Source organism: Triturus cristatus, chromosome 5_2 (assembly GCF_964204655.1).
Source record: "Triturus cristatus chromosome 5_2, aTriCri1.1, whole genome shotgun sequence".
Classification (NCBI taxonomy): domain Eukaryota; kingdom Metazoa; phylum Chordata; class Amphibia; order Caudata; family Salamandridae; genus Triturus; species Triturus cristatus.
Genome location: NC_140588.1, coordinates 1092652941 through 1092667012, shown reverse-complemented (window position 1 = coordinate 1092667012; position 14072 = coordinate 1092652941). Strand labels below are relative to the sequence as shown.

At 45.0% G+C, this 14072-nt stretch overlaps 1 protein-coding gene across 4 annotated transcripts in view; it reads right to left on the bottom strand.

Annotated features, from left to right (window-relative positions):
- Nucleotides 1-14072, bottom strand: part of OGT (O-linked N-acetylglucosamine (GlcNAc) transferase) — a 668897-nt gene that overhangs the window by 506825 nt on the left and 148000 nt on the right. For all 4 annotated transcript variants that reach the window (XM_085608464.1, XM_085608465.1, XM_085608463.1 and 1 more), the window contains exons 5-6: nucleotides 7400-7516; nucleotides 6569-6648 (exon numbers count right to left, since the gene is read on the bottom strand). In XM_085608464.1, the coding sequence (XP_085464590.1) occupies nucleotides 6569-6648; nucleotides 7400-7516 (197 nt within the window). The remainder of the gene's footprint in view (nucleotides 1-6568; nucleotides 6649-7399; nucleotides 7517-14072) is intronic.

The window sequence follows — 14072 nt, the reverse complement described above, 5'->3', positions numbered from 1 at the left end:
AGATAGTTGCATCCGAACCCAATGGCGGAAAAAAACAATCTGGGGATGGAGAGGATGCCCAGGCGCACTGTGGTCCAGGGGAGGAGTCACCCATCTCAGGATACTTCGAAGACTCTTCCAGGACAACAATGTGCAATCATCCGGACCCAACACTAGGCGGCGATCTATGCACAGATATGAATTCAGCAGCCCACATGCCTCGAACCCTACAATCCACGTCTGGTCTGAGAGGCTGCCTAGGCTGCCACACAGCAAATAGGTTGCTGGACCCCTGGGTAGGAGAGCCCCTGCTCTCCTGGGTCTGCAACAATGCACATCCTGGGCGAGGTGCTAGGTCTCCTCCCCCAAAATGGACATGGGGAAGCTTCAAAGGCATGCTCTGTGAGCTTCCCCAGGCCACTTGCAACCCTCACTCAGGCAGGAAGCCTGGTTGGAAACCCCAAATAAGGACAGGGGATGTGCCAGCCTACCAACCCCACCCCTCAGGTGGGGGAGGCGAAGTGAAGCACATCTCCGGGCACTTAACATCTTGAAGATGGAGGCCCTACCCAATCAGGACTAGGCTACTGCCCCCCTCCCATAGGAAAGTGGCAGAATAGGGGGTGTACCCACCCCAGGTCACGGACCCATTGGTCTCTGCCCTTTACCTACCTGTAACGCCCATAAAACTAGTATTTATTCCTTCCCCAGATTCCGAAATACAGACAAGAGCAAGAAAAAAGAAGACCTGCCCTGCAGCTGCTAAGAAAAGGAAGACACCAACTGCTTTGGCCCCAGCCCTACCGGCCTGTCCACCCTCGAGCCTGCTCCTGCTACAACCCGGCTTCTCTTGTGGCCAGCAACCTCACAAACCCCGGAGGACCTGGCTACCTTTTGGCTCCAAGCCCCTGAGACTCCCATGAGTAGAGGCTCTACTCAAAATCTGCTTCTAATCCCTGGCATCAGCCCGGAATCGCGAACCCTTCACACACTGCACCCGCCAAGCCTGGCCTGTGCCGGAGTGAACAAAGACCACGAGGAAGACCCCACGGCGACTGTGACCCCGAGTCGGGCACCCAAGGACTTCCCTCGACGCTCCTGACGCCTGCAGCCTCAGAACCCCCAACCACTATCAACAGAGGGTAAGATTTCCCGACACCAAAAGGCACCCCTGCACCCGGCGCCCTGCGGCCCCCTGATCCCAACTCCTGGGTACCTACCTATCCTCCAACTGCCCAACTTACCTCTCGAAGTGGTGGTGGCACCTGAAGAATCTTTGTCCCCGAGCTTGCAGTCTTTTCCTAAACCGGAGCTTTCCCATTGAAATCAATTGAGCGCCCGAAGGCTCAAAAGCACCCTGCACCCAGCCGCCCGAGTGGCCCTGGCAGTGTAACCTTTGCACCCATCTACTTCCCCATTTGCCCTAATCAAGTGACCAGGAACCCAACTCCCACAGCCGCGTGGCCTGCTAGTCAGCAGCCACCAACCAAGGCACCCCTGCCTCCCATAGGATAACATTGGGCCTAACTCTCACTACACCCAGCCGCACTTGTGCCGCTGAGGGTGAACCAACTGTACCTACCTGACCCTGGGAGACCCCCCCCCCCAGTCTATGCCCAGAACCTTAAGTCTGCCAGTTGAGTACTTACCTTTAAACCGATAACTCCATTTTCTCCATAGGGTAACATTGACTGGTTTCTTCTGAAATTTCTTCGTTGTGGTCTTTTCAAAACTTAAAATATTCACCAAAAATCAGCCGAGTAACGAAAACGAAAATACTCACCTGCTATTAGGTGAGCTCCCAGTGCTGGATCTTGGTGCCCAGCACTGACTGATAAATATTCACAACCGTACTTACCAGTAACCCAAATTTCTCCCATAGGAAATCATTGACTGTTTTTCTGTGAAGTTTCTTCTAAGTGTCAATTTCTGCAAACTTTAAATACAAATTATGAAAACGTAATTACTTACCTGTTTTGGATAAAGGTTCCAGTACTGAGTCTAGGCACCCAGTACCGGATTACAAAAGTAACAAGAACATACTATACCTGCAACTTGAATTTTCTTCCATAGGGAATCATTGACTGTTTTATGAAATTTCTTCAGTCAACTTTTAAAATAGCAAAATATTAATTAAAAATCCTAGTAGTAACTAAGTCGACTTTCATCACTTGTTTCTAGGTAGTGTCTCAGGACTGAATCTAGGATCCAGTCCTGGAATCCCAAAAGTAATCCTGAAAGTAATCTACTGCAAATAACTTGAAACTTCCATTGAACTCAATGCATTATTGTGTTTAAAACTGTGTTGCCTATTGCAACAACTTGTAACTTTCTACAAAAGCCAATTGCATATTGCAAAAGTATTTAGATAACGCATCTCATTCTGAGAAAGTATATTTCAATTCCTATTGTTGGTTCCAAAACAAATATTTTAGAGTCCACAGTCCCCAGAGGTTTGGCAGAGGTTAAAGTTAGATATAACCTTACTCTCTAAAGTGGTAGCTTGGTCAAGCAGTAAGGCAGTATCAGAGGACAGTGTAAAGCATTTGTTGTCCACACTCAGCCAGCAAATGGTCTCACACACTCAATAACTGAACTCTAGGCCAAAGGTTTGTATAAAAATATATGGTTTTATTTTAGAACCAACAATAGGTATCAAAATATACTTTCTCAGAATGAGATGCTTAAGTTAAATACTTTTCAATAGGCAATTGACTTTTGCAGGTAATATTTACAGTTTGTTGCAATAGGCAACGAAATTTCAAACACAAATATACATTGAGCTCAATGGTAAATTCTAAGTAAATGCAATTGATTACTTTTAGGATTACTTTTCTAACTCCAGGACTGGATCCTAGATTCAGTCCTGGGACAGTTCTTGGAAACAAGTGAGTAAATTCGTTTTAGTTACTGTAGTGATTAAGCAATATTTTGCTATTTTAAAAGTTGACACTCAAACTTTTTCTAATCATATTACCAATGTTATCCTATGGAAGGAAATTCACTTAGCAGGTAAGTGGGGTTATGGTTACATTTTCTAGGTCAGTGTTGGATCCTGGATCCAGCACTAGTGTACCACCTACAAGCAGTTGAGAAACTGCGTTTAAGTTACACAGGCGATTTTTAAGGAATATTTATAAGTTTGCAAAATCGACACTTAGAAGAAATTTCACAGAAAAACAGTCAATGGTTTCCTATGGAAGAAAATTCAAGTTACGGGTAAAGCATGTTCTTGTTACTTTTGTAATCCAGTGCAGGGCTACTAGGCTCAGTACTGGGGCATCTATCTAAAACAGGTAAGTAATTACGTTTTCACCGTTGGCATGATTTTTAAAGAATATTTGTAGTTTGCAAAAATCGACACTTAGAAATTTCACAGAAAAACAGTCAATGGTTTCCTATGGGAGAAAATTGAGTTAGTGGTAAGTACGGTTGTAAGTAAGAAGTTTTCAGGGTCAGTTCTGGGCACCAAGATCCAGTACTGGGATCTCTCCTAATAGCAGGTGAGCATTTCCGTTTTCGTTACTCAGTTGATGTGAGAAAGTGCCATCTTTCTTTCAAGGTATGCCCTCACTTTTTGCTGAACTTCGGACTGTACTTTGAGTGTGCCCGGGGCTCCTGCCAATCAAGTGCCCAGGGCCTATGTTCCGTACCTAAAACCCAAATTGGCAAAACCAGGCCACATGTCAGCCCCTGGTAAATGGTACCCTAGGTACCCAGGGCCTTGTGACCAGGGAAGGCCTCTAAGAGCTGCAGCACTTATTGTGCCACCCTTAGAGGCCCTGTACCCTAACACAAACAAACTGCCCTTGCAGGCTGAGTGTCTGGGTACAAGACAACCTTGTGTGCCATGCCCACAACCTACACTGCCCTGGCATACATCAGCCACCCCTCTAGCTGGGTGCCCTATGCCAGTGTTGTGGGCACAGGAGCATGAGCCCTGTGCTCCCACAGTACCCAGGTCCATCTCTGGGCACTGTAAGTGCAGTGCTGCCATTTAAGAGTATATGGTACTGGGAGCTAGTCAAACACGAACTCCACAGCCCCATAATGGCAACACTGCAGACTGAGAAGTTTGGTATCGAACTTCTCAGCACATTAAACCCGCACTGATGCCAGTGTAGGATTGAATGTCCCAAGCACTACAGAGGGCATCTTAGAGATGCCCCCTGAAACCTAACCTACAATCCATGTCTTGTCTGTGAGGCTGCTTTAGGCTTGGGAACCTTCGGTGCCGGTTTATCTACTGGCCTTGGTGTTTTCGGGGCCGAAGGTGCCGGTTGAACAATGATATGCGGTTTGCTCGGTCCCGAGCTACCGGAAGGCTTATGTTTCTTCGGAGCTGAACCCGGAGGCGGGGCTTCTGAAGGATGTTTTCGGTCTCGACTGGGGCCAGCAGGCGAAGTCTTGACCAATGCCTTTGGTTTTGGAGGGGTTGGGGCAGGGGCAGTAGTACTCACACGTTGCCCAGGAGTGATGAGGTCGTCTGCTTCGGAGATGATTTGTAGATCCACGGAATCTTCTTCTGGGACATCGGGGCCTTCATCAAAGATGTCCTCTGGTTCTGGAGCTGTTCTTTATGCCATGATGTGTCGTCGAGCCCTTCGATCTCGAATGGTCTTTTTGGATCAAAAGGATGCGCAGGCTGGACAGCTGGACTCGTCGTGTTCGGGAGACAGGCACAGGTTGCAGACTTTGTGGTGGTCACTGTGCGGAAATTTTGCTCCACACTGGGGGCATTTTTTGAACGGCGTCCTTTCCATGAGCCGCAGGCCTCACGGCGTGGATAGGCCCAGCAGCCCGCGTCGACGTCCGGAATCGAGCCGATGAAATCGATGTCGAGAATGAAGGTTCTTCGATGTTTTGTGGAAGTTTTGCGCTTCGAAAAGCTTGGAACTGAGATTTCCAACCGGAGCGGAAAAGTTGCATCCGAACCCAATGGCGGAAATAAACAATCTGACGATGGAGTTGATGCCCATGCGCACTGTCGTCCAAGGGAGGAGTCACCTATCTCGTGACCACAAAGACTTCTTCTGAAGACAACAACCTGCAAGCATCCGAGCCCAACACCAGATGGCGAACTACTATCCTAGTGTGTGATCTGCAGCTCATATGCCTCGAACATATCGTTCCGTTGTGTCTGTGTGTGTGTGTGGGGTGGGGGGTGTCTCCGTCACAAGTGCACTGTGCACAAGTGGCACTGCGGCTGAACACACTCAGAGCAGCGGAAGTGCTTCGAAGCACTTCTTTTAGAGAGGGCGAGGTAATGTTGAGCCCCGTTTCCTGTCAGTGACCCCAGCGGTTAGTGACCCCTAGTGCTGGTCCAGGTGACTTGTGACCTCTGTAAAGTGCAGCGGTGTGGATTTTGTGTTAACATACCTCTGCTCGGCTCCACACAGCAGCCTCTGAAGCATCGTTTCTAAGGTGAAAGCAGCTGACACGGACCCCACAGACCATGTACGAAGGCAGTGAGGTAACTACCTGTCTCTCTGACTGGAAGCAAGCCGCCAGGCCACAAACAGCAAGGCGCTTGCACCACCCTGGTGAATGGATGTTTAAGGGGGAATACCATGTAAAAGGTTTAATTACACAGCCTCTTGCTGCATCATTTCATAGGGCGAATGGACACGTATGCAGCACCAAACATGCATGCGCTTATGACTGGACGTGGGTAGCATTTTTTTGTTTGATTTCGAAAAGGGCGTGGACTGCAATATGTGTGAGGCGAAAGGAAACAAGGAAAACAATCGCGAAAATGAACGCGATCGCGATAGGGAAAACAAAGAAGCCTGCAAGTGGTGTGCACATGCGCGCCACAGCCAAGCATGTGATTTCAATTATCACGCCCGTGTCTTGGTACGATAATTGAAACCACATGGCCTATTGGTGTATATTACGCGCACCAAGAAACCCACTTTCCTACACACACTACCACAAATAGAGTAAGTTACTTTTACCTCTGCCTACCTTTGGGGATCCACTGGACTCTGCACACTATACCTCACTTTGTTCTAGTATATACAGAGCCAGCTTCCTATAGACGGATGCTCTCATCCTCATGTGAGACCCTTATGAGAAAGGCCAGGGTTTTTGTTTTTCAGAGTTAGGCAATCCTACTACATTGGCCTTATTGATGACAAGATGCCAGATTAATATTAAACTCAAATTCTCACTGGTATCAGACAATAGGACATCAATCTCCTCAAGTCAGTCAGGTTTTACAAACCTAAACTAGAACCAGGGTTCTCAGATTATGTGTGGCTCCAAGTAAAAAGCCCCACCATGCAGTTCCTACAAGACATTTAGTTTACAAAACGACATCGAGTGGTACAGGGCCCCAAATTTTACAAGCCCTTGAATTTAAAAAGTAGACTTTGACAAATATACAACCCCTAATCAAAGAGATTTGGGGTAGATGCAGGTGACAAACACATGTGGAGTTTGAGGTCAGATTTTACAGCCTCGACCAGGAGTTACATGCTAAAAGATTTTTAAAGCCTAGTGCTCGTCTTGGTACCTCACACTAGATGATAACCTAATCAAAGTGGACAAATGAAAATATCTTGCGAGCAGGTCATCTTCGTCATACCTGTCAAAGATCCGTGCCTCCTTCAGCACATTACCCAGATTGATATAAGCATCCAGGAAATTAGGATCAAGCGTAACAGCCTGAAAAGACAAAATTAATACAACATCCATAAATATTTAGTAAAACTGAATTATGCATAGAGACAGTGATCACTCAGTCCCCTCATAAGCAGACACCCATCACTCCATATCCCTAACCTGGCCATCAGGTGCCACAGATACATGCCGACACCAAAATCTACATACAAACGCTTTCAATTGTAGCCAATAGTCAAAAGCATCAAGAAGCCAAATCATAGCCACATAACCGAACACTAACAGCAACCAGAATGCACCACTACAGAGCTCCAACCATGCAGACCGAAAGACTGTAAAGATACAAAGTACTCCAATATGGGCATACGGGTTTAACTATTCACTGTTGAAAGGACTCCTGGATTCGGTGACCATTAGTTTAGCAGCGAGCGCTACTTGCGCAGTTATAAAAAGCAAGAGTACATCTGTGTGGTATCCCCCGCTCTAACAGGACTACAGAAAGCTAGAAACATCAGCACTCAAGACATGTGCAGCTCAACCATATAAAGCTCTGCATGTTACAACTTAAGGGCATTTCATCAAGACATAGGCCCCAAGTGGAAAATAAATGTCAATATTGAATCCTTTGGTCTGAGTTTTGGGCACACCAACAAGGAGTTTATAAAGTACGCTACCCATTACAGTTAACACGAGATACATTCCAGCTGTAGCCGTTCCCACTTCAGACAGTAGCGGTTCACATGAAGGTTAAATGACACGCCTCAGTACATGTTCCAAGGTTACCAGCCATACCTACCTTTTCAAAGTGGTGGATTGCAAGCCAGATCTCCCCTTGAGCATTGAATACACAGCCCAAATTACTCCAGGCGACCGCAAAGTTGGGCTGAGTCTCGATAGCTTTCAGGTAGCAAGCCTTGGAAGAGTGAATGAAGGAAGAGAGGGGGTGGTAGTAGTAAGGAGAGGGAAGGAGAATTTGTAAAGCAAGAGTGAGAAAAAAAAAATAAAGTAACAGTTAATATTCATCCTCATAACTACCAAAAGTGAACCTGCAGTATAGGCTTTGCAGGCGCCCCAAATACGCTGCACACGCCTGGAGGTCCTATGCTCGCGCTAACCAGAACCCAGGTGCAGGCTGCCATTTTCTAGTTCAGCTGAACTCTAAGTGTTAAATACCCAACAGAAAAATGATTACGATATGCATCAAGTGGTTCTCTAGCATGGCCATCTTTAGGCTCACATGCTTGTTTAAAAGTTGTCAGAGGATACTCGACAATACGGAAAATAGAAAGCTTATCAGCCCAAGACTGTGGTAAGTGTGGTCTTTTATTTACACTCTATTCTAGGAAAAAAAGAAAACCTGCTCAATATCCTAACTTAGTTCATTTGGCGAGCTGGAAAAGAGAAACGAGAGTCTCATTGTAATTGAAGACAACATGTAGGGTCATATGTGAATCTACGACTGATTTCCTTCCCAGACAAGCTTTTATTTGTGTGTATATTTTCCTTGTTCTGTATGAAGTCTGCTACACTGCCGGACTATACATCCACGGCACACAAGAATTTAAATACATATTGACAAAAAAGTACAGACTTGTTAGTAACAGAACTACATTTCTGCAAGTGGGCACTTATTGAACACCACAGAGGAGAGGCATTAGTTTCTTACATTAAGAGCATCTAGATTCTGAAAGTGTTACTGGACAATACGAACAGTACAAAAGTACTATATGAATGGGTGTAAAATCACCAAACCAGATTGAAAATATTTCAAAGAAATAGGTTGCTTCGTTTTTTTTCCCTTGCTGCAAACATACTTTCACAACATTTTCACTTCCATCCAAGTGGGGATAAAGTGTGATGAAGAATGAACTGGACAGTTCGAAATATGACAACCGAGAAAAACACCTGAATCTAGAGACTTTACTCTGCAAAACACTTGCTACAGCATCACAGCAGAGTGTTTGTGTGTTAAAGATTATTGAATTAAAAATAACTCCAAATAAGCATTCGTGCTATGTTGAAATACACTCCTAGTTGCTAGAAGCGCAACACAACGTTGGGCAATGCAAGAGATGCAATCATTACGTGCCTGCTGGTGGGCTGCTAGGTTTGTAGTTACTGAAGAGTACCTTCATATATGAAAGATATCCACAATAGACCCAATTTAGTCTGCTTCCTTAAACATCAATAAAGACATCACTCGCTTAATATTCAATTACCAACAAACTCATTTACCCATCAACTTGAAGGCAAAATAATGCTTCAACGCAAAGGAGCTAGAATACCTGGAAAAGACGACATACTTCATTTAATTTGCCCTTAGTGGAGGAATGAAATTCATACCCCAGTTGATAATACTCCGCTAAAACAGGTTCTTGAAGACAGATGCTCAAACTGCCCAGAGTGTGACATGGAAATCTGGAAAAAGTAATGTGGCGTTCTGCTTCTGTAACAAAATATGAGGATTAACAATGCTCCCCATGTTCAAAAGGGTCACAGAAATTAAGATGCCTTCACCTTGGAAAGATTTTTTATTAGGACAGTGCTCTAGTTCACTGGTGTGTTTGTATGCATATAGAGCATGGCCAAACATCAAGCAGAGGACAGTATGAAGGGACCACTACTGCTAAACTGATAGAAAGATACCTGCCACCATAATAGTACCAAAGATCATGAATGGATTAAGCTACACTACGGGTTACAACAGGTTTATGGGAGTTCTACGGCGCACTTAAAACAAGCAGCTTCCTTTGGCTCTCATCATAAAAGTATAGGAATTATACCAAAAAACTCAAGGTAGGTCTGCAGCAAAGATAGTGCCTGAGGTAACAAGTGCTTTACTTTGCAGCCATCTGATGCTGGCATTAAAACAGATTTTAGAACGAGTCAACATGCTATTAGTTTACTATACACTACTTGTGTGTCATCAAGTAGTAGCTCACTGGTCTCATGCACACGGATATCCACATGCACTGCCACTGGAATTCTGCGATTCTTTGCTGGTTTTCACATCATTTTTGATTTCTCACATTTGCCACAATAATCTGCTGCATATACTGCAGATTTTACTAAAAATAAATTTGTTTCTAGCTCAAACAGATCAAAAGTTACTACAAAACAGGATGACATGTTCCTGAGCAGCGGAAGGTCCTTTGCAAAGGTCGAGTCATCTTTCAGTTGCTTATTGCTGCATTCAGGTATTCAATTAGAAGGTGATGAAATATTTTCAGTGTTACCAGGTTTATAAATGGCAAAATTCGGTAGTAATACCGTTTTACAAAATGTGCCACTTTCTACTGTACACTGACTTTTCTAGTTGCATATTTTAGTCAACCTAGTCGCATCATACTTCCAAGCCCCTCCCCTTGTTCATATCTGTGTTACACCCCAGTTCAAATGACATATTATTTATCGGAGTCTATAGGGTACACACATAGTTTAGTATTTGATAGTTTCTTTTCCTCGCTGCCTATCCATCAGTTTTTGCGGATGATGTGTGATATCACATACTGTACTATATGCCATAACTGCTCGAAAGATCTATATAATGTACAGTATATAAAATCTGAAAATGTTAAAAATAAGTCACAAAAAAAAAACCTGGTTGCATCATTTGGTTCTTCTATTGTGCCGAATTCCAGTAGTCCTGTCAATGATACAGTTTGTTTCTTTTGACAGTTCACTACATAAGACTATATAGGGATTTAAATTAATGTTAACTTTTAACTCTGGTCTACAGCTAGTTATCCCATGAAGCAAGCTCCCATACCAATAATCCTGACAAAACATAATGAAGTGCGTCTTGAGACTTTAAGATGAAGGGCAGATTCCCTGAAAGGGTTGGTGGTCGCTTGATGTTGCACATTCACAAAGACGAGAAGCCCTTTTGCCCTCAGCAGGCATTACAGGGTGCCAGCCTCAGGCACTAACATGGTACCAGGAAGGTAAAGAGATCACCAGTAACAGAACTAGAAGGATTCAGATGCCAAAATTGGAGCATCAATTTAAATGAGTATCCTAAATTCTATAAGACACGGGAGTGTTGATGTCGGACTGCTCTCGGAAGAGCGATCCTCGAGTGGGAAGAAGCTGCGTCATCTTCTTGCAGGCGCAAGCACATTTACAAATGAATCCAACAAGGTAAAGGCCCCGTCACTTAGGCTGGAACCTCAGGCAGCAACTACACTGCTCGCTTCTTTGAAGACTCAAGTATTCATTCCAGCCCCAATAGTAATTTGGCGCCCAGTGTATAAAAGACAATGTGCTTTTATGTTAGGGTATATGAAATCAAATCCACTCTGAAGCCACTTGAGCTGAAAACAAGTTAACAGACATAACAGTTCTAAGTTTTGTTCAATACAAAGAACACATTAGCCAAATGGCCTCAATAGAGCATCCAGAATTCCTAATGGATAGAATTGAGACGCTCGCTATCCTACTAAAATGTTGTAGGGGGAGAACAGCCTGCGTATACAACCACTGGCTGTTTACACCGCAGCCTGTAGCTCTGCTTAGAGTGTGTCAAAAGGTGTTCTACAATCTATGGCAGAGTGGAAAACTTCCCATGGGCATTCTTCCTTCTTTGCAAGGTTCTCTGTGATTCTACTGTTTTACTCCTTTTCATAGCACAGAATCCACAGAAACCTGCAGGTAAGAGATTCAGACAATGTACATCGGACAGGATTACTCGCCGCAAAGAATCTCCTCAAAAGTAATACCGTGGCAATGGTGCTTGAGGCAAATCAAGCTGGGTCTGCCGCCCTGAGTTTCATAGCACATGTGCTTGTGAGGCCGTTGTTGCTCACATGATCATTGTTCCTTTTGTCAATACAGCGGTCGACAGAGGTCCAACCTTTCAATAAAGTAATCCAGAGACGGGACAATGCAGCAGATAAGGTTACTTACTAGTGTTTACTAAGACGGACACTGAAAGGTTTCTTTCAATGCCAGTTTTCTCTGTTCTCTACATTGCAATCCATTTCTCAAGGTAAAGATCGGCCTCTAATGGCCTCGAAGCATCTAAGGGCAACGTTGACCAAGCACTCGGGGGTTTTGCGAAGTGAGGCACTGTTCCCCTTTTCAGTAAGAAGCACAATAGTTATAATGAACAGTTCCAATATTTGTTCGACTCATGAGAAAGAAGCCCAAACTCCCCATAGCGTTGAGTGCCTACAGCACATCAAGTCACACAATCCCGCTAGTTAATATTCATGGAAGCACACAAAGGCAAGGACAGAATCACTAGATGGCAGGAGAAGGCACCGTCATCCACATGGATATAGTGGACAAGCCAGACAAAGGTGGCATGATGCATAGACGAACTCGCAAGCATTAGAAGAGCAATGGCCAGTGTGACATCAAAAACTGACATCTACCGGATGTACACACACCGAAATTGAACATGTACACGTTTATGTCTAGCTCCACACAACGCCTTCCTTCATTTAAAGCCTCTGCTTAGGAGGTCGAAATGAACTCTGCAGACGGTGCATCCAAGGGCAGCATCTCATAATGGTCTTTAATTTAAAAAAAACACCATTTAACCTTGTAGGTGTTGAAACCCTACTTTAATTCACTTTTATAAAGGGTAACAAAAACGGACTGATAGGCAAAAACATTCCTGTGTTAACTAACAATTTGACACTGCCCGTTACAGCTACAAGGGCAGTGGCCGTCAACAGTTAGGGCCTTTGGTTTTGAAAGGCACATCAATTGCAAGGCTCTAGTTCAACTGGGAGGTGGAAGGAGCAAATAATGGGCAGAGAACAGGGAGACCATCTTATTTCTGTATCATAATCACTGATAAGCATCTGCGCCAAACAAGGGGAACTTAGCAGCACAGGGAAGTAGAGCAGTAGAGCAAGGCTTAGCCTAGCAGGGTGTCAATACTACTGAGTACAGGCCACAAAGCTACAACAACTAAACTGGCTTTCCAGATCAGCTCACACAATTCTAGTCGGAGAAGCAGCAGCATCCTGGTCATTGCTGGAATCATCTCTACGTCTAGCAAAGCTTTTAAGAAGCTGAAACAGAAGCAGATTTAGTGAGCAACAGATTGTTTCTAAAATGCGGAACCTTTCCAAACAGCACGGCAGCTACAGAAGAACTGGTGTTTAACAAAGGTCGGTCTTTCTCAAGGTTCTTTATATCAGGATTTGCAGGGGAGGAAGGGTTGCGGGAAAGAGGCCAAAGTAGCTGAGAGTTTAGCCTTTTAAAATCTGGATGTGATTTTATGAAAATGTATAAAAACTAGGAAGGTCAAGATCTATATAGTCCAGTCGAACCCCAAAGGCTTGCAGATGTCAAATTAGATGCACCTCACTCTCTATTTGTGGTAGGGTGGGCGAGCAGTAATACTTTATCAGAGTGTACTGTTAAATGTTCAGAAACAGTTGGACTCTTTTCAATGATTACTTTTCAGATTACTTTTTCTACTGCGTATGATATGCCTAGATATCACACTGGGTCATTTCCTAAATAAAAGGAAAGTAAGACAGTATTTGTAAACACAGTTTAAGTTCTCATACAATTTCAACTCCACACTTAGAATTGCTTTTCACAGAAAAGAGGTGAATACAATCCTATAGGAGGAAATGAAGTTATCGATTTAAAGGTAAGTACTTGGTTGTGGGAGTTGGGTTTGAGGTTAGAACAAGGGTTCCACCAGTGTCAAGGATGCACTCTCAAAGCACCCTCAGTGGCACCAGGGGGCTGGGTGCAGAGTGCTGAGGCCATATGTTATCAAATGGGGGATAGGGAGCCTCCAGTTGGTTGCTGCTCATGGGCACGCCACAAGGTTGTGGGACCAAAAGCTCCTAGGGTTTAGCTCAGGGCAAAACGGGATCTGATTTAGCACACAAAGTGCACCCACAGCGACACAGGGGTAGCTGAGTGAGGGGTGCCGATTTGGCGTTGGGTGCCCTGTTTTCAATTGGAGTTGCAGGGTTTGGGTTCTGGCTGCAGGCTCTAGCCAGGAAGTCTTCCAGGAAGAACCAACAGCTGGGCAGGTAAGTTGGAGGGCTCGGAGACACAGGTGTACCTCGGGGTCTCTTCTCCAAGGCGCAGGGCAGCTGGATGCATGGGTGTTTTGAGGCTGGATTTCAACTTACCGAGCCACTCGCAGTAGGCGGCAGGGTAGGAGATGGCTGGGCCTCCGTGCAGACAGGGAGTCCTGGAGGGGTCAACCCGGGGTGGACGGACTCTGGAGCACTGGGGGACTTCCCTGGGACCAGTGGGCCACTCTTACTCTGGCCGTAGGAGTCAAGTGCAGTGGTGGTTCCAGGTGTCTGCTTTCTTTGGTGATGCTTTGGAACAGAGCTGCTGTTCACAGGCGATCCGGTCTTTAAGGCAGTCCACCCAGGGGTTCTGGAAGTTGTTGGTTGCAGAACAAGGCAACTGCAGACTGGCCGGTAGGGCTGGGGCCAAGTCAGTTTCTCTCTGCAGTCTAGTCTGCTGGGCGTCTTTCGTCC